Source organism: Perna viridis, chromosome 5 (genome assembly GCF_037379345.1).
Source record: "Perna viridis isolate PV_CMFRI_1.1 ecotype Kerala chromosome 5, ASM3737934v1, whole genome shotgun sequence".
NCBI lineage: Eukaryota > Metazoa > Mollusca > Bivalvia > Mytilida > Mytilidae > Perna > Perna viridis.
Window position 1 is genome coordinate 15,234,185 of NC_142449.1, and position 24,230 is coordinate 15,258,414.

General features: G+C 31.5%; 1 protein-coding gene and 1 long non-coding RNA gene across 7 annotated transcripts in view; one reads left to right on the forward strand and one right to left on the reverse strand.

The window, feature by feature from the left end:
- Positions 1–20,254, forward strand: part of LOC148616203 (neural cell adhesion molecule 1-like) — a 75,984-nt gene extending 55,730 nt beyond the window's left edge. For 2 of the 6 annotated variants that reach the window (XM_088583009.1, XM_088583010.1), the window contains 6 exons: positions 9,126–9,191; positions 11,273–11,468; positions 12,075–12,569; positions 15,755–15,823; positions 16,194–16,263; positions 19,510–20,254. In XM_088583009.1, coding sequence (XP_088439135.1) covers positions 9,126–9,191; positions 11,273–11,468; positions 12,075–12,569; positions 15,755–15,823; positions 16,194–16,263; positions 19,510–19,605 — 992 coding nt within the window. In that variant the 3' untranslated portion in view covers positions 19,606–20,254. The remainder of the gene's footprint in view (positions 1–9,125; positions 9,192–11,272; positions 11,469–12,074; positions 12,570–15,754; positions 15,824–16,193; positions 16,264–19,509) is intronic. The other 4 variants (XM_088583011.1, XM_088583013.1, XM_088583012.1 and 1 more) reach the window with 4 other exon arrangements.
- LOC148616204 (uncharacterized) lies at positions 638–8,386 on the reverse strand. The gene is made up of 2 exons (XR_015922121.1): positions 8,179–8,386; positions 638–946 (listed from the first exon to the last, which is right to left on the reverse strand). It is a non-coding gene; the product is annotated as an uncharacterized LOC148616204 (long non-coding RNA).
- Positions 20,255–24,230: the final 3,976 nt, after the last annotated feature.

Sequence of the window (24,230 nt, forward strand, 5' to 3'; positions counted from 1 at the left end):
GAAAAAAAAACTTTAATTTCATTATATGATAACTAGAAGTGAGCACTTTGTCATCATGTTTTACTTATATGTTTAGTATAGCGAATGTTGTTTTATATATGAAACAAGTTAGTTGAATATGGAATTATTTTTGCTTTTTTGATGTGAGTAGAGAGAAATAAGGAAAATTTACTTCTATCAACATACAAGACCAACATTTTTTTGCTAAAATTGGTTATTCTATTATAGATGTGCATAATATATCAGTACACCATTTTACTCTAATTTAGGCTAAAGTCACAAAAATGGGGCTTACGATATTGTTTAGTTACTAGTATTGAGTTCTTTTCTTCTCTGATGTTAGTCTGAAACATTTGTACAACTCAGTGTTTTAAAATCAAACTTAATTCCATTTTCACACAGTACCTTGTTACATGTCATTGCTTCCTTGAACAGAGTATGATCAGAGAGAATTTGTTAAAAAAAAATAGTTCATTTTATTGCTCTAGTTAGTCCTCATGGCATTTTATGATTACTTATATTTAAAATAAATATTTTCATGCACAGGTACTGCTTGGTATTCCATGCCTTTTGAGGTCTTTTCTCCTTTAAAAAGAGTTACAAATTGAATGACAGTAGTATTGATGTAAAAATGAGTTGCAGTAATGCAGATTCAGTCTCTCTGATTGTCCTTTGTTTTCTGTTGTCTGCAATGTGATAACTTTTATTTTGTTGCTTCAGTGACTCACTTTTTTATTTTTTCTGCTTTTTTCAGTTCAATCATCTGGTTACGTGGATTTTGCACAAGCCTTGCTCCCGTCTAAACTTGTAGTCACCATGGCAACTGTTCTGTCGGCATGCTTAGGAATACTATTGTAACCTTCAGCACAGATGGGTTCTGCAAGTCTCTTTTTCTTCCTCTCAACTGAAGAATTCCACAAAGACAGTGCCATACTATTGAATGTACCTTTAAATAATAAAAAAAAATACTATGCATGAAACATGCTATGGACACCAGCCATCTTGTTAAGAGCATGATCAAAAACATATTTATGTTGTATGCATTCAATTTATACTCATTACCAAAACATTGTAATAGCTTCTGTAGTTACCGTAACACACTGTTAGTGAGTGAATATATATATTCTAAAATAACTGTAGATATTAATATAATGGATCACTGTTGCTATTATCAAAGTACATTTGTACTATCAAGGCTAGAAGAGGAATTATTTTTGTGAAAAGTTCTGTTTTTGATATGAGTGCAATTCAAATAACTACTACTCTAAACTGCTCATTGAGTTTTTTTTGTTGTAACTGACTCATGTATAGTGTGTTCTGAATGTTATAGATATGCTAATATTCATGTTATGCTATGGTTCATTCACACATTGGTTCAAATCAGGTTTAATGTACACATGATTGAAAAAGGCTTGGGACCATTGCTAAACTGTTTCTTATAGTTTCATATATTTGGGAAGAAAGTTATTTTAGGATTGAATGAGCCAATGTGTGATTTGTGCATTTGTTACTGTATATGGGCATTTTTGACAAGTTCCATTTCTTATATCAATGTACAGTTCTGTTGAAGGTCTTAATCATGATGACAACTAAAAAAAAACCAGAAATCTTTTGATTGTAGGGCATATAACATTGTATATTGTTGTCATATTGCTGTTGGTAGGCTACAGTAAAACTTGTCCAGATCAAACTCCCTATGTTCATATCAAAATTACATCATGGGCAAATTGCTTAAACAATGGTATGAATGAAGTTCCTTGCCTGCCGAATTCAATGCTTGCCAAGGACAGGTTTTACTGTATTATATAAGCGAGAACAATTTTGCCTATAAAATACTCTGTTGGTTTGTTGCCAATTATCAGGATAGTTTTGTCATTCATTCATAAAGTATGTATACTTATTCAACTCTATATTTTCACAGATTTGTTTGATTGGTAATTGTTCTCTTTATGAAATGAAATATCTGCCATAGAATGTCAAAACATGATCAATTCATATTTTATGATAAAGTTATACAGTTAAGTGTCAGTCTTTGTAAAAATCAGGTAGTGGATGAAACATGGTATGAAAAAAAAACATCATTTTGATAATGTAATTTGACTATTTGCACCATCAGAATCAAGGAATAAAGACAATATTTTAGATATCATTTTTGTGCATTGAGTTATGATTTCATTGACATGCATTGAAAATGAACATTTCAAGGATAGATAACTATCAAAAACCTTATTTTTCTAACATTATATTGAAAAATTTCTGAGCCTAGCAAGTGATGCAGAGATCAAATAATGGTCTTTTCAAATAGAGTGATATTACATTGTCAGATTGGTGGCGTTTTGACATGGATATTTTTGATTTTTTGCCTGATTCTTACAAACACTTACATTGTGCAGTGAAGAAATATCAAATTATAAGTATACAAATGAGAAATAAAACATAATTCTTTGTATTGATAACTAGAATTACTGAGAATGGAGAAGTTATTGCATCCATACTGTTATTATGTCTTTTAATGGAAGAATAAATTGATCTAAATTTTGCTGTACTGAGAAAAAAATCAGGTTTTATATTAAAATTCCAAAATGTGAGTTAAAGTATTGTATTGTATATAACTCTGTTGCCATTTTGGCAAAAAGAAAATTAGGCAATGATTATCTGATGTGACAGTTCTGTAATACATGATCTTTGGCAACTAACTGATTAAGTAACCTGATTTAAAAACTTATTCCAGGAAAAAGTGTATAGGTGGGTTAGACATCACTATTTTTTTAAATTGTATGGATGGGGGTATTTGAAAGCATACATAGTTAAACATAGTTTTGAAAATTTGATTTTAATTCTATGTGTAGTGGGTAATGTGCCGTCCAACCCTCCAATACACTTCCCAGAATATACCCTTATAACGATATCATTTAAGATGTCTGTTAAGATCGTAGATTTTGTAAGAATATTTAATAGATAAATATCGTGAATCTCACATAATTCAGCAACAAAATGTATTTGGTTGGTGAAAATGAGTTGAGGTTAAGTGGCTGTATGGAAACTTCATTGTGTGTATTTAAATTTGTTGCCATGGTTGGCATATGGATGTGCATCATATTAAGTGCAATATTTTGTATCTATTTTGTATATATATATATATATGTCTTGTAATTAATGTAGATTTTGTTTATTGGTGAGTACTACAGTATATGTTAATTGAGGGTGAAGTTATAGAGTTGTACTTTATAATCTGTAAATATTTTTCTTTACTATGTAGATATGTCAAATAACAATATCTTAGAGAATTATTGCATTAACAGTTGGGAGGATTGTTTTGCATAGGAAATCTACAAAGAATTTGATGTTTTATGAGGAAATGATATTTGTCTCTGGTAAAATATATTTTACAGCACAGAATTGATGTCAGTCAGTTTTCACATAGTATAGTATTCTATTAATTTATTGCCACTCTATTTGTAGCTCCATTTTATGTAGATTTTCTGGTTTCTTTCTATACAGGAAAATTTACTACTTTATTTCATAGGGTCTATATTTGTAGGGACATTAAGGTTAATCCTTCTAAATTTGGTCTCTACTTAAAGTTATGATGCTTTACAGTATCTAATACATATTGCAATATCTTCAAGACCTTTCATTTTGTTCTCTGATATCAATTGATTTTCATTAAATTTCAATGTGACCTTATGTATAAGAAGATGCACATGAAATGATGGCCTTGTCATACTAGTATCATTGAAAAGATTGAACAAGCAAAACTATTATTCAAATTATTACATGAATAGATTTTTGTCTAGTTACTGATTGGCATTTAAATTACTTTCAGTTCGTGTCAAATCATTAAAAGAAGTTCAAATTTACTAAGATTCACTGAATAGTGAATAGTTTTAAACCTATAAATAGAAAGTTAGAAGAGTTCACATGCTTGAATAAAATTGTCTTGATTCGTGTCATAAACAAATAATGATTTTGATATAAGAAAATTTAATTTAATTTAGAAGTAACACCCTTTCTGATTGGATTAAATATTTTGTCCATCATCTCATGGGCAAAATTTTGTAATGTGACTGCAACATCATCAGCCTTTTTTAATGGTTTTCTTGTTGACTTTTGATACTAAAATTAAATTATAAGAACTGACTGTTATATTTTTCCGGTCTATTTTAAATAACCTCAATGCCCATAGTTCACACCTAAAAATAAACTGCTACACAAGTTGTCTAGTGAGCACCACATGATTGAGATTATTTCTTCATAGACCAAAACAATTCTTATTTTGACCCTAAAAATGTTGTATTCATCTCTCTCTTTTGGCCAAGTCATTTGCATTAAAAAAAGCAGCTTATGTCAATGTCATTAATTGTATATTAATCTTAAAGAAATGACATTTTTGTCACTTGGTATAGTATCAATATTCGTAATTTCACTGTTTTTCACTTTTTCATTTATAGCCATGTTAGATTCTATATTTCTCCTTTCCAAAATGTCTACTTACCTACTTTTTATGGTACACTTAAACAAACATAAGAAAAGCTTCCTGTAAACTTTTAAATAGAGAAAACAAAAAACATACACTGAAATATGCACACACATGTTTCTCAGGTAAATTGGATGCAAGCTCATAGAATCCTTAAGCTTTTATGGCATTGTGCCAACTGTAGCTTAATAATGATGATACATGTCAAAGTTACCAAGTATTAATTTTCCTTCAGAAAGAAATGAAGAAGGCTTATGAAAAATGATATATCTATTATGTGACCTGTTAATTTGTTGCTGAAATAATTTTTTAATTTATTTTTGATTTTTTGATGATGTGAAATGTTTGTCGTTAAGGTCAAAAAGCCTAATTTACCCAGTATAATTGTTTTGTTTGTAGTGAGTTTAGATTGAGCTGTAGTATTGTATAGTGCTTACTAAGTCATTCCTTGCTGAGTCTGGTATCAGCATAACATTCCTTTATAGTTCAGGTGTTTAAAAAGTAAGGAAAGATTTGGTCTATCATTTAAATCTTTATTAGTGAAGTAATTATCTTAAGTTGTGTAAGTTGAACAGTATTTTACATAATTTGAGATGCACATTTTCCCTTAATTCTGTATTTCAGTACATATATTCATTTAAACATTCTTTTAAATACATATTGTTGCTTCTTAACTTTACATGTTCTTTTTTGGAGTTCATGTATAACTTTTCCATGTTTGTCAGAAAAGTTCTAGTGTCAAAGAGTAATCAAGGGAACCAAGGTTATAGTGGTAATCAAAAGAATGTAATCGAGGCACAAAGACCAGACATGGAAAACAGACATACACAACAAAGAACATAAAGTAACTAAAATCATATATACAAAGTAACAAAAGTAAATGAGCAACTCGGACTCCACTAAAAACTCCACTAAAACCAATAAAACACAATATTTAAAAGTTTATATTGATATTAATACTTTGACTTCTCGATTGTTATAATTTTATCTTCAACATAAGATTTGTTAACTTACTGGATTTTTTATGTAAATTCTTCTTGTATGACACTTTCATTTAACATTTCATATGACTATGAAGGGTATTAGCAGAATTACCAAATTGATAAAATCTAGGCAGTAGTCAAAAAGAATAGTCTAACAATGGCAATATCAAGGCCAAAACCAGAAAGTTCAAAAACCACAGCAAAGGACTTGGTGCAGGCATTTCAAAATAAAAGGTCGGTCAAACCAGGTCTTATAGCATGCTAAACTTCCATTAAAATTCTCGTAAAATTGTTATTAAAAACCCTGTATTTAAGTTGAGGGATGATTGAAATTTTTTGGTATCTTTTTACAAATTTGATAGTTTTCATAAACAATTAGTCCAATTTTAAAGACCCTTAGCATCATAACATCACATTTGCATTGTCTATCATCTAAGATCAATCATGAGTCCAGTCTTATGTGTGACCAAGAGTGTTATACTTGAACAAATAAAAAGATGCATTGAAAATTATTACATATAAGTAGCTCCAACAAGTAATGTGGGAATGCATAGTTCTTCAATAATTTTGTTACATTCATTAATTACTAGAACAAGTTGTATGCAGCTCATGGTGGTTGTTTTATTTCTTTCTTTACAAATATATTATATATAATTAGTTATTATTTTTTATGACCAAATCAAAAAGCAGTTTGCTTTTGAATTTTATAGTCCCTTTACAGTAGTCATAATTTTATGTGATTTTATGAACGTTTGTATAAACAGTAGTCATTATTTTATATGATTTTATGGATGTTTGTATAAACATTAGTATACGTATCATTTGTGTTTGTTTATGCTTTTCTTGTATCATTGTATACTATGTCATATATATATGATGACAACGTTGTCTGATCTGATGTATATGTATTTCATATACAGATCCATTTCTTTCATAAAATGCTATAGGAAGCTGTTGCCAATGATATTATTAGTTAGTAACCCAGTGTGCTGATAACATGTGTAGATGTTGAATGGCTTTTGTACATAACTGCAGATAAAACAGGGATTTAGAAATGTATTGTAGGATTTTGATCACAAAAACTTTGAGGTCATATATTGGTATGGCTCTGTTGTTGTCTGTAGACACTTTGTTTTGATGCAATGATTTTGGTGTTAGTTTATGGATCATTTTACAGCAATGTTCCTAACCACAAAATAAGTAATTTTTGGATGACGGCATTCCATAAGTGTTTGGCTAAGTTTAGGTTTGGTGTCTTAACTAGCTCTTGAATCAGTCTTGGACATCTGCAGATGTATCAAGCTGCGCTCATGGAACATTTTATTCTGTGATTCAGTAATACCTCCTTACTAATTGTTTTAAAAAGTGGGTCACAAGTGCTGGCAATCAGTGTCATCTTATCTGATGATGCCACAATATGTCAGAATTTAGCAAACCATACTTTAAATTTTTTTGTATCTAATTTGCAAATAACATGCAATATGGTTCAGGGTTTTTTTTCTCAGGCTGATGTTAGAAAGGTTATACAAAGCTCAAATTATATCAGTTTATTTATCTATCTATCTGTCGATCTATGTACAGTTAATGCCTAATGTGATGAACTTTTATTTATTAGACTTAACTAGTAATAACATCAGAATCTGACTTGTTTCCGGTATTAGATCTGTTGAAATTATTACAATTTGGGAATGCCATTGTTTTTGTACAATTCTTGTATCTTATATGTCATCAGTGATTTTCAATTTGAAGACTTAAACAAAGAAGAGATTTGTCAATAATTGTAAGTGTCTTTACTGGTTAATCTGAAATAACGTGGCAGATAAGTATACGAGTTACAGTATTGATGCTGGCAGATAACTGCTGTTTCCTACATACATTGTTACTGCTTATTGTTGGTGTGAGTAAATATAACTTGATTTGTGTAGTAATTATAGTGATAGTCATTTTATGTCATGATTCTTTTTTTTTAACTTCAGTATTTTACACTTGTCTTGAAAATAAAAGCCGACAAAATACTAAGCTTTTGAATTCTTAGACAACCGCTATTTGTTTGTGTACTTATGACGTATTGTTCTGTCATTGTCATCTTCTTCATCATCTGTAGACCCATGAGTTTTGTGTGATAACTTCAAAAGTAGTAATGGGTTTTGTTTCACCTCAAGGCTTTAAATCGTAAAAGGAAGGTTTGCATTGATTTAAGGGGTGAGGGGCCATAAACATACAAACATTTCACAAGTCAAGTGTGAGTGTAAGAATGCAATGGTAACAGTGTTCTATAACACTAATGTCTAAACTGATTGTTTAGATTATTTAGTAATAGAATTAGAGTCTGATAAGGGATAAAACAATAATTTACTGGTTTCCAATCATAGCATGAGTAAACGTTTATTTGTACCTCAATCAGTAATACAACAAAGGAATTGTTTTTATTTGATTGTTTTGTATTAAAACCATCACTGCATAGAAATAGGGATTACGAGGGACTAAAACAAGAATTCAATTTTTAGTTCAATTATATGTGTATGAATCTCTGAAATTGTACCACAGGATTTCATATCTTTAAAGTCGGATTTCATTGAATTATTTTATTGATGGTTACTTTCCATGAAGGAATGGGGTACCAAAATGGCAAAACAACACGTATCTGTTTTTTGTTGGTTTATTTGTTTTTGTTTTTTTTTAAATTAGAGAAAGTGTATGAACTTAAACTGTACTTACAAGTAGGTTCCTTTCTAGAAAAAGAATGTTGCGACATGTTAAAAGAGCTATGGATCATTTCCTCTGCTTCCATATCAAGTTACACTCTGCAAAGATTTTTGAAGACTTCAATCTTTTCAGTAATTCTATTTCACATGTCGCAGCAACAATAGCAAGTAATAGTGACTTAAAAAAGAAACTTTTAACGAACTTTACAATCAATTTGAATGTGTAGCATGAAGCTGACATTTTACATAAAACATCACAAAATGACCTTTATTACACAGAATTGTGTTTACCAATTTTACATGTCTGTTGCTGTGGAGTTATGTATAGTATTACAGTCTATCTTAATTATTCATAATGATACAAACAAGTGATAAATTTGTGATTGTATGAAATGTTCAACTAGACTTGCCTCTGCAGTTAACACTTTTAACTAGACTTGCCCTTGTAGATAACATTCCCCACCAACCTTCTTGTCATTCCTTAACAACTTTTGAAGTGACTCCTGGATAAACATTTATTCGGTTAATTTTGCCAGTGCCAATCGTGTCTCTGGTAATTACTATTTACAAAATAGTACATTAAATAATTCATTTCACATTTCTGTTTTTAATATCGCTGAAAGCAAAACGTTTGTTCAGTTCTTGAGGAGTGTGGGCATTGGATTGTGTGAGAAGGATTTCAGTGGTTTTCTCTTTTTTTTTGACAACTATGTCATTCTGTTCACATTAGTAACTTTAGTCTACTTTGTTGTCAAGACTCCATCGAAGAGACACTTTTACCTTTCATTGTCATGGTAGAAATCTATCTTCTGGTTATTAGAGGTTATAGTTCTCTACGTATTTGAATTTTGATATGTTGCTTTTTATTTTGGCATTTTAACAATATTAACTGCATTTTATGGCCTTTAACGCCCTATTAGACACAGCTAGTATTATATTTTACTTGTTACTCTTTCACAGAGAATACTGAAGAACCTACAACACCTGGGAAACCACCTAGCAAAAAATCTCAAGGCTCTGATTCTGGTACTTGTCACGTGTTTTCATGGCAGTTCAAAGTTGAACGTTCTCATTAGTATTACCTGATGATCTTCACAAATATACAAACAGTAGGGAGTTGAGTTTTGCTGATTTATTTCTGGAACCATAATAAGTTTACAATTTATATTCCAGTTTTATTTTACTTCAGAACCACGAAAGCAACATTTTGTAGATTATTTTCGCAGAAACTGCAACAAATTGAATACATTAACTGAAATGATACGTCAACAGAAATTGGATGCACCTTCAATTATTAACCGGTTCATTATAACTGCAAGTACTTGGAAAGACATAGAGATTTGTTCCTTTCCATCAACTTATTTCCTTTGGCTCTCTTTGATATTATTTCTGAAGTAAGGTATAGAAGGTAAGTCCTTGATTAAGACCTAAATGTTAATTGGACATCATTCAAATGGTCAACTGTAATAAAAAAAAAATCCGAATTTCGAATGCATGCTCTCGTATATACTGTACACTTGCAGAAATGCAAGTTTGTATTGGCCTAAAAAGGTTTCGATTATCGTATTGGAATTTTATGAAGACCAAATCTATGTTCTATTTTACCTCGCTACACATCATAATTAAAATTAGGTAATTATTCCAGAGACTTTTTTAGATGAACTGATAACTGATGTCTTATACCTCATGGAAAGATATTTCTTTTTCACAAATGTATCAAGTTATGTTAATGAGAACATTCAAAGAACTGCCGAACAAGAAAACAAAAATTTCACTCTAAATTATCAGCCCGTGCTTTCTTAATTTGACTGCGCTATGAAAACATCATTGTAAGCTTAACCTTATAGGTCATGGGTTTATAACATTTTTGCAGCTCGCTCTTCAGTTTGGAACGTGATTGCTTGGCTTTTCAGTTATTGAAATACTTATTACTTATATTTAACATTTTTAAAACATTTTAAAATAAGCAAGCTTTGTTCATTTTGAAAGAAATTTGATTACATTTATTTTATAGTTGGTTACCTACTATATGGTTATCAGTATTGTGAAAAAACATGGTGAAATGAGTATTTCAAAGCTGAGTTAGTTATTTTGAACGTTAACTTCCAATAAGTCTGTACATGGTTAGCTTTGGTAGTCTCGGCTTTGGTCATTTGCTTCTTAAGGCTCAATTGTGTGCAGATAGAACTAGGCTAGACCCATGCCTTGAATAAAATTACACGGCTTCACCTTGGCAGATATTTGCCTTTCAGAGCTTCACAGTTTATTTATTTGTCATGAAGTTAGCATCTATTTGATTATTTCCCTGGCATGTTTTAATGTTGTTTTCTGACATTTCATAACATTGATACATTTAAACTCATTATGAATGTATAACAGAACATGTTTTGGCATGATGTTAATTGTCCATATAAAAACTTTGCGGAAACAAAAATGAAGAAAAAAACGTTCTTAGATAACTTTCTGTCATCAATGAAAATATACCACATCTTACAGGCTTAGTTTAACGTCAAAATCTGAAAATAATTGCAAATAGGAGAGAGAAAAACTGCTGAAAAAATCATGTTTCTTTTTTAAACTTTTTCAACTGTCATTTTATTTTCAATTTTAATGTTTTCACTCTCAGTTTTGTGTTGCATTTTGAATTATGCATCTATTGTCTTTGATATTTACAAATTATTCGTGTTGTTTGTCATTGTTGTTTGTATATATTTTAGAATTTTTTCGATGTTGTGCATTTTATGCATATTGTTTGCATGCATTTGCAAAGTACTAACCAGGTAAGTAATATTTTCAATAGACAGAAGACAGTCTTATATTATTACATCAAAGCAAGTTTTCGGTTTATTATTATTTACATGACTTTTAATGCCATCTTTGAGATCTATTGTAATGATGCCAATAGATTATAATTTCTGCGACAATGTAACTTTTCGTAAGACTAATAAGTTTTTGCGTATGTTTCTTTATTCCTTTTAAGAAAAAAATGGTTAAATAATTTCATACCAAATTAATATGCTTATCCTTTTCATATGAGTTGCATTTACTTACAAAAGTAGCAAAATATAACGATTCGTTATTGTACCAGGCAATGTCTACTTTTGTAGCCGATAGTGTTCCTCTTGGGCTCATCATCGCCATCATCATCATCATCGTAATCATCCTGTTTATTGTGATTGACGTCACGTGCTACTACAAAAGGCAATGCGGAGTTTTCATGTGCATCAAGGAGAAGGTTGGTAGAACTGGTTCCATGGAAACCAGAAGTAAGGAGAAGATCATAGAGGAGGGAGATGCTGATGGGTAAGTTTAAAGTTAAGGTCGAAAATCACCTAATCATACAGATGTCAATCGATATGAATTTCACTCATTTTCTGTTGAAATCCTACTTTCCATGATCCGTGATCTTGTCTTATTCACCAATGATTAAATAAAAAAAATAGGGGAGTTATGCTTATTTAATACGAGGAAGTAAAAAAGCCTTATACCGTCCGCGCGAGACCCGACAGGGTAGTCAAGGACGTTAAAAACCTCCTTAGTAAGCCTTATTTTGTGAAAAACCTCGCTGATTGTAACAAGAAATATTTTAAGTACTTCTTGTTCAAGTAATTGTGTTTTATTCTGTTGTCTGCATTGTGTATACGAGTCGGTTCTGTTTCCTGTTTTCCAATATGTTTTGACATTGTCTATGGATTCTGATGTCAGAATTCTACTTTTATTTTGATACTTCGGATATTGTTTTGTCAATATATTTGTTTTGTCAATATATTCTATTTGGTTGACGTCCAACGTTAGTTCGTCTAGTTATACTATTCGCAAAAAGAAAATTGAATGAACGTAACAAGTTCATTTGAACAAAGAGTCCAATTGTAACTATTAGAATAAACCACTATCATACTTGTAAATTAGGAAGGCGACAAAAAAGAAAGAACCAAACCAAAATGGAGTGAAAGATCTGAATAATGTTGTTAAAAACAAACCAGATGAAAACGATACACAGAAAAACAATAGTGATAAAAAGAATACTACACCAGAACATGCAGATGGAAATAAAGGCGACATCAAATCTGAATCGGATACAAAAAAAACGAAATCAGAAAATGGGAAAATACAACACAGATCTGAAGAAGATGCTAAACCAAAAGAAAAGACTGAAAATAAGACCGAAACAACTCCACAAAAGGCTGATGGAAAACAAATTGAGATGAAGAAACTAACGAATAAGACCGCAAAGGAAACCAAAGAAACTGAAAAAGACGTAAACAAGGCAGAAAAAAATGAAGAGCAACCCTCAAGCCAGGACCAAAAACAATCTGAAAACTCAACTGTGCCAGTGAAATCAACAGTAACGGATGAAACAAAATCCGCAAAAAAGAAACTGGACTTCAAAGATATTCCTGACGCGTAAGCCGCAAGGAATGACAGTTACACTTTTTACTAATAGCATGAAATTTGCAGACATGTGCACAGAGTGATGAAACGTCTAGCACTTACATAACCATGCAAAGCATACATTACCTGGTGGAGGCAAAGCCAATTTGATTTCGCATTTTCCTTTAGCCAAAATATATCGTACATTTTTTCATTTATTTTTGATCGACAAATTATTTGTACAACACGGAAATTCCTTATAGACTTGCATTGTATTTATGCATGACTAACAAGTTCTTTCATTAACATGTTAGTATGAACTGCACGAGTTATCAATAGTCTTCCAACAGTTAACCCCTCCCCACCCCTGTGTTAGTGTATGGAGAGACAAAGTTTGCTTTCATTGAGACAAAGTTTGCCAAAATGAAAGCATTTCTAAAAATAATTTTATTTAAGAATATGCCTAGAATATGAATAGAAGGAGCTCAGTGTGTGCCCTTAAACTACCTTTAAGATGTACAAATTATATTTGGGTTGCCTTTCTGACTGTCACTACTATAGGTTTCAAATTGTTTGCTGTGAATAAACAGTTTAAACATGACTTTATTTAAAAATATTTTCTGGACAATTAGTACGAAAACAGCCATGAATAGTGCTGTGAATCTAAGATTTACCCTGTCAAACTCTTTGATTACGGTGCACTGCCATGTTCCCATGGGCGAAAGAGTAATCAAGGGAACCAAGTTTATAGCGGTAATCAAAAGAATGTATTCCCGGGACAAAGACCAGACATGGAAAACAGACATACACAACAAAGAACATAAAGTAACTAAAATCATACATACAAAGTAACAAAAGTAAATGAGCAACTCGGACTCCACTAAAAAATGGGAGCATGGACCAGGTGCACCGGTAGAGTAAGCGTTCTCGGCTTTTCCAGAAACACCTATAAAAACTCATAAAAAATCAAGTCCGGGGTAGACAAACGAGGAAATGAAAACTATGACCCGTTGAATAAATCAGTTTTCATGGTGTTGATGGATACACCATAACGATCCACGAGTTCATGATGACGACCATGAAACTTCTGTAGTGATGACTTCAATCTTGTAGCAACATAACCCTGTTCCAGAAGCCTATTTGTTAGAGTACTAGCGCGATACAAAAAGTCTGCGCAGTTTCGGCAAGCTCTGGCATAACGTATGAGTTGTGATATGAACACTCCATACGCAGAAGGAATGTTGCCACAGATGAAAGGAAAGTTGACAATTCTGACAAGTCATCACGTTTGTCGTAAAGTTTGGTCAATAGTTTTCCTTTTCCATCGATTTCTAAGTGTAGGTCAAGATATGAGGCTGACTTTACAGTGTCTGTAGTATCTTTTATCTCAAGTTCTTTGGGGTAGATGCGATGTATCAAATCCCCGAAATTAGGATTGTTTAAAGATAATACGTCATCTATATAGCGGAAACTGAAATTAAAGGATCTAGCCAAACGTCATTCTTTCTTTCTGATCAGATCAGCTATAAAGTCTGCCTCATAAGAGTGAAGGAATAGGTCAGCAAGTAAAGGAGCACAATTTGTTTCTTATTGGAATGCCGACCGTTTGTGGAAAAACACGTCCACCACACTGGACAAATATGTTGTCGATTAAAAATTCCAGCATTTTGTAAACATCTTCCTGTGTATATTTGGAAGATGATTTGGAATTATTTCTTACAAAGTATGAGGAATCTCTACCAAGAACTATATATTTATATCTAGGTGTACCCTTTTTTTTTTTTAAAAAAAAAAACAACGATATATAATGTTTTTAAGTCGGGATTATGATTGAACCTATTCAGTAGTCAAACATTTGTTTGTTTCGTCAAAAGCATTAGCTTCTTTAGCTTTGTAATTCAATATATTGCATGAATAAAGGCTTGACATCTCTTACACATTCATTAATCATAAACACCTAAACGAAATTTTTAATTCAACTATTCTACAAAGATGTCAAATAATATTGCATTCCTATGGTAAAGTGCTATACAAACCTTCTTAATCATTTTATAAACTCAAGTGATTTCTTTATAACCAATGTATTAGTTCTTTTTTGCATGCGATTGTATGACTCCTTTCATGTAGTAATAAAACTATGCCTTTCCTACCCCAAAGAACTTGAGATAAGGGATACTACAGACACTGTAAGGTCAGCCTCATATCTTGACCTACACTTAGAAATCGATGGTAAAAGAAAAACTATTGACCAAACTTTACGACAAACGTGATGACATTTCATTCAGAATTGTCAATTTTCCTTTCATCTGTGGCAACATCCCTTCAGCACCTGCGTATGGAGTGTTCATATCACAACTCATACGTTATACCAGAGCTTGCCGACACTACGCAGACTTTTCGTATCGCACTAGAACTCTAACAAATAGGCTTCTGGAACAGGGTTATGTTGCTACAAGATTGATTTCATCACTACAGAAGTTTTATGGTCGTCATCATGAACTCGTGGATCGTTATGGTGTATCCATCTGCACCATGAAAACTGATTTATTCAACAGTTCATACTTTCCTCGTTTGTCTACCCCAGACTTGACTTTTTATGAGCAACTCGGCGGGTGTTTCTAGAAAAGCAGAGGACGCTTACCCTTCCGTTCCATGCTCCCATTTCTTAGTGGAGTCCGAGTTGCTCATTTGCTTTTGTGACTTTGTATGTATGATTTTTAGTTACTTTATGTTCTTTGTTGTGTATGTCTGTCTTCCATGTCTGGTTTTTCTCCCTGGATTGCATTCTTTTGATTACCGCTATAACCTTGGTTCCCTTGATTACTCTTATTCTAATTTACTCCCAACAAAGTACAAATATAGACAATGAAGAAAGTAAAACGTCATTTTTATTTCTCAAAAAGTATAGAATATTCACGAGTTTCACACAAAAATACAGATTGACCACAATGTTTTGTCCTGCATGCCTTTCATTATTTTCAGTAGAATAAAAATGCAGTATTCTCTGGCGATTGCTTCATGTTTTGAATTTTATTAACCATATTTTTTCTCCTTTTATTCTCTTTGTCTCCCGAAACTTTCATTTATTAAATGTTTGTAAATACAATTAAATGCTTATCTTGTATGGGTATTTTGTTGTATTGATGTTGTCAAATAACTAATGATGTCTGGTGATAAGATTACATTTTAACATTTCTAAAATTGATTGTATATTTTAGAGATAAAAAAGTGCCGCTACTGGGTGACAAGGACCAGGAAGGAACAGAGGCTGATCAAGAGGCTGTCGAGTATGTAAAATACAATATTCGGCGTCTTGCATCAAAATCGTTGATTAATAAGTCAGATACACAAATTGCCTTGAAATTGGCTAAACTTAAATTCAAGCCATAAAAAACCTGCTTCCGTGAAAGTTTATGCCTATTGTATTTACAATTAAAACAGTGGACAGTAAACTTTTTGTTTGAAACCCCTGCATATTAGACAAAAACTAAGTATCGTAGCAAAGATATCATCAGTTAAGAGTCCCTTCAAGCTATTTCCGTTATCATTAAATCCAGTAACGTATTGGATTCAGAAAAAAGGTCGTCTTCAAGACACATGAAATACATTAAAAGTACTTCAAAAAATATCTTTTAATTAAACTTTGGCCCTTTACAGAGCTGGAGAAGTGATGGAAGAGAAAGAGCCAGAGGACAAAGAAGAAAAGCCAGCAACACCAACAAAAGATGTATGTTGATTATCATTTGTGTACACTTTTGTCAATAGGTCTTTTAATATATCTGATGATATAAACTAAAACACTTGTAAATGTACTGCATTTAATTTTGTTATTATAATCCCACCCGCATAATGGCTGGTATATATATATATATATATATATACAACGTCTCAGAATGTGACGACTCTATTCGCTACACTGCTCCATCGGATCAAATTGATACAGGGAAGATAACGTAAACTTATAAAAGGGTCTGAAAAATTCCCAAATTCCCATCGAACTCGTACCGCTGTGACATCTATGGCAACACCGCCTGCACTTAATCCAGCGCCCTAGACCACTCGGTCAGCTAGGCTATATAAAAATATAGCTTTCGCTGGCCGGGTCATTCCTCCTCGTAGGATTAATCTAGGGCTGTAACTTAGTACACGATGTATGGTAGTACGGGACAGTTCATCTAGGTGTTATTATGTAGGATAGAGGATCAATTTAATGATGCATGTCACAACAAATCAATATTATACAACGTCTCAGAATGTGACGACTCTATTCGCTACACTGCTCCATCGGATCAAATTGATACAGGGAAGATAACGTAAACTTATAGAAGGATTTTCTTCCTTCCTCTCTTCCGTTACACAAAGTCGGGGGCATCCGTTACTCTTCATATACCACTGTATGGAACCTAATTGAAACTTTCACAGAATCTTTATGATATGTTACCATTTTGCATCTCTTATTTTAGATTTTGCTCCGAATCAATTTGGGGATCACACATAACAAAACATGGACTTTGTCATTTGTGAATGTTGGGACGTGGGGAGACCCATCTCTTTGTATATCCCTGGATGGAATTTAATAAAGCTTTCTCAGAATCTTAAATGACATGTTCGCAATGTGCACTTCTATTTCAAATTTGCTTCGAATCAATTTGGGGGGTTCACAAAGCAAAACATCAACTTTGTCATTTGTAAATTTTGGGACATGGGGGACCCATCTCTTACCCATTACTACCCCGATAGATATGTTGATATGCATGTTGATGATACCACTTTACATAAATCTGATAAAAATATTCAACAGGACATGCTAAGACAAGTTGAAAATGAGTGTAGTAATAATTGTATGCTTATAAATGCTAACAAGACAAAATATATTATTATTGGAACTAGACAAATACTGACAAATGTTGATATACCCTCTTTATTAGCTGATGATAATGCTTTTAAATTTTCATCCTGTAAAAAAAACTACTGGATGTTAATATTGATGATACTCTAAGCTGGAAATTTCATGTTGATCATATATGCTCTAATATTTTATCACGATAGTATATCCTAGCAAATAAAGATCTGAACAATGAAATTAGAAAAAAAAAACTTTCTTTAATGGGTACATTCTTCCAATAATTGAATACTGTTGTATTGTATGGAGGTTTGACTCTGAAGGTCTATACAAAATTATTAAAATTCAAAAAGGGCCTCATTCTAGATGCAGAAGCCTTATCTCTATTAGAACCCTTGTTCAAACAATTAGAAATTTGAAAGAAGAAGCAAGGATTTAATATCACAAATACCTATAAATCTATAAATCAAATTCAATGGGATGCACCAAGTAACATATCAGTAAAGTTTAATTATATTTCAGGAAATATACCTTATTCCTTCAGAAATACTGAACAAGGAAACTTGATAATCCCCAAAATTAAAACTGAACTTTTCAGAAAATCATTCATATATTCTGAGTCTGTCCTGTGTAATAAGTTACCCAAACATTTACGTAATCAAGCCACTACTAACACATTCGAAATCGATATAAAGAAGAACCTAAAGACTTCTGAAAAGAGTATCATAAAAGAGAATTCTTAATGTTCACAGTTTTTAATGTTCCAAATTTGATTTTAAGTGCTTTGATATTGTCAGAACAGCTTTAGTTTATTTGTGTGTGTTTTATCAGTAATAGTTTGGTGTGTGAGGGGCTCAGTGAAGATTAGCTTGTAAACTGTGTAACCCTCTCGAAAAACATAAAAAAAAGTATACCACTGAATGGAATTGTTTGAAAATTTCACAGAGTCTTGATTACATGTTCCCATTATGCACTTCTTGTTTAAAGCTGCATTAGCTGCCAAATTTGTTCAGTTTTGATTCTACTGAAATTTGCTGATTCAATGAAATAAATTTGTAGAAAGGCAGTTGAAGCAATAAATGTCAATAATACCTATAGAATATTGTGATTACGTTTTTTTAATTAGAGAAGATCAATAGCTCTGGTCTAATTATTTTTCGCCATTACTTCCGGAGATTGTCGACAGGTCATACAGCTGGGTTAAAAATACTTTAATCTCGGTAAAAAAAAATAGCCATAACGGATACCCAGGTGAGCACGTGTCTTGTTTTCATTTCACTTCATCTATTTCCTGATTAGTTTTCAAAAAAAATAATGACATATTTGAGCCACATTATATCACAATACGTAAATTCAAATGGAATCTTGCATTATTTTCGAACTTTTACCTTTTACGGATTGAATCCGTCGGTCTTCCTTGCCGTTAAATAACCACTTTCGCTTTGCAATCATATTTGTCACTAAAGAAGCGACCCTTATAGCACATGCGCGGATTAAGGTCACCAGAAGTCACATGCATACGAATTTATCTAGGTCGATTTTTTGTCTTGTAAGGCAATAAATATATAGACACCTGCTTCATGTATTTAATGCATTTTATTTGTGGATATCAAATGAAATTATACAGGAAAAGTGCAATTTAGTAGAAATAATTCAAAGTTAACGCATATTCCAACAGAAACAAAAAATTACGAAAATGACAGCTAATTCAGCTTTAAGATTTTGATCGGAATCAATTTGGTGATCAAAGGTGCATATTATCAAATGGGTTAGTAAAGGTATCAAGTTAGTGAGCATTACTCGCAATTTTTCTAATTTAGAATTTATTTCAATGGTCTATTCTGGACTCCAATTTTTAATAATTCCGTAAGAAGATATATATATATTGTCTTTCTGAACACAATATGTTTATTATCATTTAGTCCGCACTTCCCTTTCTACAATAGAAAAAACGTACAAATGTATTCTTGTATTTCATAATTTCACAGAGACTCACTAATGCCCTGATTTTTTGTTTAATATTTCCATTTTTTGACCGCTATTGTACACTGAACATTTTGGTTTTAAAATACTGCCCTAGTAAGCAAACCTTGCACTAAGTTATATTTCAATTCACATTCTTAAAAATAGATAGAGGAGGCTGAAGAGGCAAAGCCAGAAGGGAAAGAGAAACCCGAGTCTCCAAAGGAAGAAAGTAAAGGAGTGACAGATGAAAGCAAGCAGTAATCGGGAAAAATGTCTTAAACAGCCTTTTGTTCTTAACATTTACAATAAAAACATTTCAATTTCTGGATATCAAACGTGTTCCAAGAAAAACATAAGGTCAGAGAACTCACAGAAGAAGACATTTCGAAGGAGGAAGTTATTTTGACCTATTGTATCATTGTTATTTTAAAGCGAATGATTTCCGAATATTATTTTGAATAGTATTGGTTAAACGTTTTCTGTACATGTTGTTTTGAAAGTTACGTAATTTTTGTATGTTTTAGTCGATAAACCTTTATCCCCATGGACTGTCCATGTAAACATTCCATCAGAATTTCTTAAATGAAATCCTATATGCGATGAAATAGTTTATGAAAATTAGCGAAATAACCACAAAACCATCTGTAAACTTTCAGGAAAGCAACAATTGATTATGCAAGTATAAAAGTATTGTAAAATACTTATATCAGTTGTAAATTTAATTTGATTGAAGAAATGAATTTGAAATTTGGTGTAATTTGATACTGATACCTTAATGACAATCTTGGAAAAATAGTGAACAATAAAATAATCTCAGTGTTCGTTGGTTATAGGCAGTAATTATGTAAATTTGGTTACTTGTAATATTTTTGTTTGTTCTTAAGATGAATAAAATTGATTCGCTGCATGATTCTATTTTATTATTTAAATTACTGATCAAACTTGATTTCTTTCATGTATCTTCTTTTAAAAAAATACAATGCAAAGATACTTTAGATGCTAATGATACAATAATCGATAGGATTATCCTTTACTATTTTCAATACTCCCGTGAAAAATTTCGCAGAACTTGTTTTTCAAAACTGCTTGGGAAGCCTATCAAAAAACATAACAGTATGACATTTTAACGCCCGTGAAATGAGCAGGTTTCGATAAATCATGTTCTGCGAAAGTATGCACTATTACCAGTCTTGACTGTTATTGGCAACTTCGTTTTTCCAAACATGCAATCTGTATTGTTTACTGTTGTTATTTGAAATGTTTTAAAATTTTGGTCAGTCTATTGTAGTGTTGTAAGATTAGGGACCAAGTTCCTGTATAATAATATCTATAGCTTCCATGTGCAGCATCTTTGTAATATTAAGTAATGATGTAAAATTTTGTGCATGTTAAATTGACATTTTAATAATTTACTCATTATATTTCACGTCTGTTCTTCTCTATTCAGAAAAATGTTCATTGAAATACATACAGTTCATTAAGTCGGGACTATTACGCCTAGTTTACCTTACTCGCTTTGTAATTAGCTGTTTACTGGAGTTAAACCACGTGCAGTTGAAGAAATTCAAAATTCGGTACGGTATTTTTTGTTCCTTTGCAAAAACATTTAGGAAGGGAAGCTGTATTTTAGAAATATTCAGGGCTCTGTTCAAATGTGATGCACCATTTATACTCAAGGTAAATCATCTATCATTTTCTAGTTATGTTTTTCCTAATGTTATATGTTTTGATTATATTATTTTTATACATGTATACCTCATAACTCACCATACTCTGGCCAGATGAAAATTAAATATGATATATTCCATTGATACGAGATTTGTTACCATAATTTAAATACAGATATAATTGGTTTGTTTATGAAGCTTTTATTGTTTTTATGTGAAAAATGGCGTTTTATCAAATTATTTTGGAATATTATCGGATGTTTTTTTTACTTATGACTACCATTAGTCACAAGAGGAAACATTTTACTTTCATCTGGACCATGTTCATAGTTTGTGCTTTGTAATATATTAATGCATTTATTGATATCAAGGTCTTTGTTAAGTGTTCAATATGTTGTGAAATTTAGTATGCTTAGAAGCTGACAGTATTTTAAGAGTATGTTTTCATATACAGACTTCATTTAATTAAATGCATTTAAAAAAATCTGTGAAAGAATATACAAGAGATATTTATACATATATGAATTGTCACAAATACACTTTTGCAATGATGAGATAATCATTTAATTGTATAATTGTCAATCAACTGGAATTTAAAGTAGTAAATACAATATAATAACCATTGATTAAAAAACCAACACATTTTCCTGCTTACTGATTGATTTATTATATGGGTTTAATGCTGCTCGGGCGTTAAACCCCAATAATCAATAAATCAATCAGTAAGACAGTACAAACAGGAAAATATGTTGGTTTTTTAATCAATCGATATCATATTGCATTTAAACGATACTTTCAGGGTAAAACGGGATAATACGGCTATACAAAAATGTAAAACATGGAGAAATATTCTGTAAATATTAGTCAGATTTGTTGTCCATTTCATTGTCAGATTATAGGCATTCGGGAATGGAATGTGATAGATGTGAGAGTCAGGATTTTTATTGAATGGTTTTGTATTTGCCGTCTTGCTCAATATTTCAGGGTATATATATATATAGATTTCCTAACAAAATTTATTGGATAGAATACTCAAACTAAAAATACTTACAGGAAAACAAAATTTACATAGGCATTTTTATTTCATAGATAGGGTTAGAATAAGAAAATTTAAATATACGCATTATAAAAATGCGATTTAAACTAGTATGTTGAATAGATAAAGAATGCAATAAAAATAAAGTTATACTCAAATTACTGCCATTTCACATAATTATTGCGTTTATAATTTTACTGATAGTGCTTTTTAAACAAATGTGCCATATTAGTAATTTGCTGATAATTTTACTATAGAGCTAGTATCTTCGGGAAAGGCAACTTTTTCATAAAACAGACGAATAATTTTAAAATTATTGAAAAATTACATCAAATTGGTTTACCCTAACTTACCATTCAACATTCATAGGCAATACTTAAAAGAAAATAATACTAAGGTTTATTTCATTTCGCGTGTTAAGAATTGTGATATTGTTTGGTTGTGACTAGTTAATTTATTAAATAATAGAAATCCCAAACACTAATATTTATGTCGGCGAGCATTCCTTAACAAATGAATAAACAGCTTAATTATAATTGAATAAGCTAATTAAACACGAGTTTCTGTATAGTTTTGTATTTTATTCCATTTTCTAATTTGAATGTCAGGATTTTTTTCAGCTGAAAAAGATGATCACTATTTTTGTTTAAATCAAAAATTAGAAAAAGTTATGATACATTACGAATGAAAAATGATTTTACATGTACATAAAAGCAATAAGTCTATGAATCTAGCTTTAATACCGAAGACAAACTGTGACATAACTTTCGATTCAACAATGTCTGTGGTTTATTTTCGATATTTAATCAGCATATTGTACCAAGAGAGACGGCCAGCACCTTGGTTTAAATGTTGTAGATAGATAGTGGTGCTTCCAAGCATAGAGTCGCTTACATTGTAATTATTTCTATTTTATGATCACATTTTGTATGTGTTGTGTGTAATAAAAAAAATTGAAAAATGTTTTGATTCGGCTTTTTTCTGAATGAAATGAAGGAATTAGAGACATCTTTTTAAAATATAAATGAAAGTAGAAAATCGTTGAAATACAGAAAAAAGAAATTATAATTACAAATAAGTACACGTTAAACATTTACTGAAATTAACGATAATACAAATGTAAAAAGAGAAACACGTGCATCATTACATAGTACAAATATCTTTGCTGCTGATGAGAGGTTACTTCTTGTGTAACGTGTGTAAAACATATTGAACTTCGGAATATATTTGATTTGAATTTTTGTATTTAACCACCGGGTCGATGCCACTGATGGTGGACCAAAGGTCCCAAAGGGTATTCACCAACCCAGTAATCAGACTTGTCTGACCCCGAATCATATTATATTTTATCTATCATATTTATCCAAATTTGCAGAAATACAAATTTCAAAATACCGAAAACACGGAGACTCCAATCTTTGTACTGTAATGGTAGACCCTCTTAGTGGTGGAACTGACGTCTTATTTCGATAGTTTTGGTTTAAGTGCTTATTGTTTTCAAGTAATTTTTGGATTTATATCTTCTTATATATTTTATTTCAATGTTGCTGAAGAAATATTACTCCTTGAAACACGTATTCATCATATGATTGGTAATTTTGTATTTATACTGACACACTTATGAAACAACAGATGTATATGAAACACAACTTATATTAAGATGATTTTTGTATTATTACCAGTACCAGTCTAAAGCGAAAAAACATAAGATCTTAATAATCTGTTACTTAATTCTATCAACGGAGTGTTGGTAATATGATAACCAAACGATATCGTAGTCTGTTACTTGTTCATCGTGTAAAAGTTTTCCTGTCCTCTTTCGTCCACCCGGACTTGATCTTTAATGAGCAACTCGGCAGGTGTTTCTAGAAAAGCAGAGGACGGTTACCCTACCTGGTCCATGCTCCCAGTTTTTAGTGGAGTCTGAGTTACTCATTTGCTTTTCCCTTGGTTCGTTCCCTTGATAGATCTTTAACGTTGTCATCTTCTATTTTTTGTATTTAAATGTAATTATGTACGGACAGCATGTCTGCTTTGTGATCTTCACGATGGCCTGTAAAGACCGCTTTGACATTTTGAAGAACCTTTACTCCTTGGAATTTCTCTTAAGATTCCTTCACTCTTATGAGGCTGACTTTATATCTGATCTGATTCAAAAGAATGAACATCGTTTGGTTAGATCC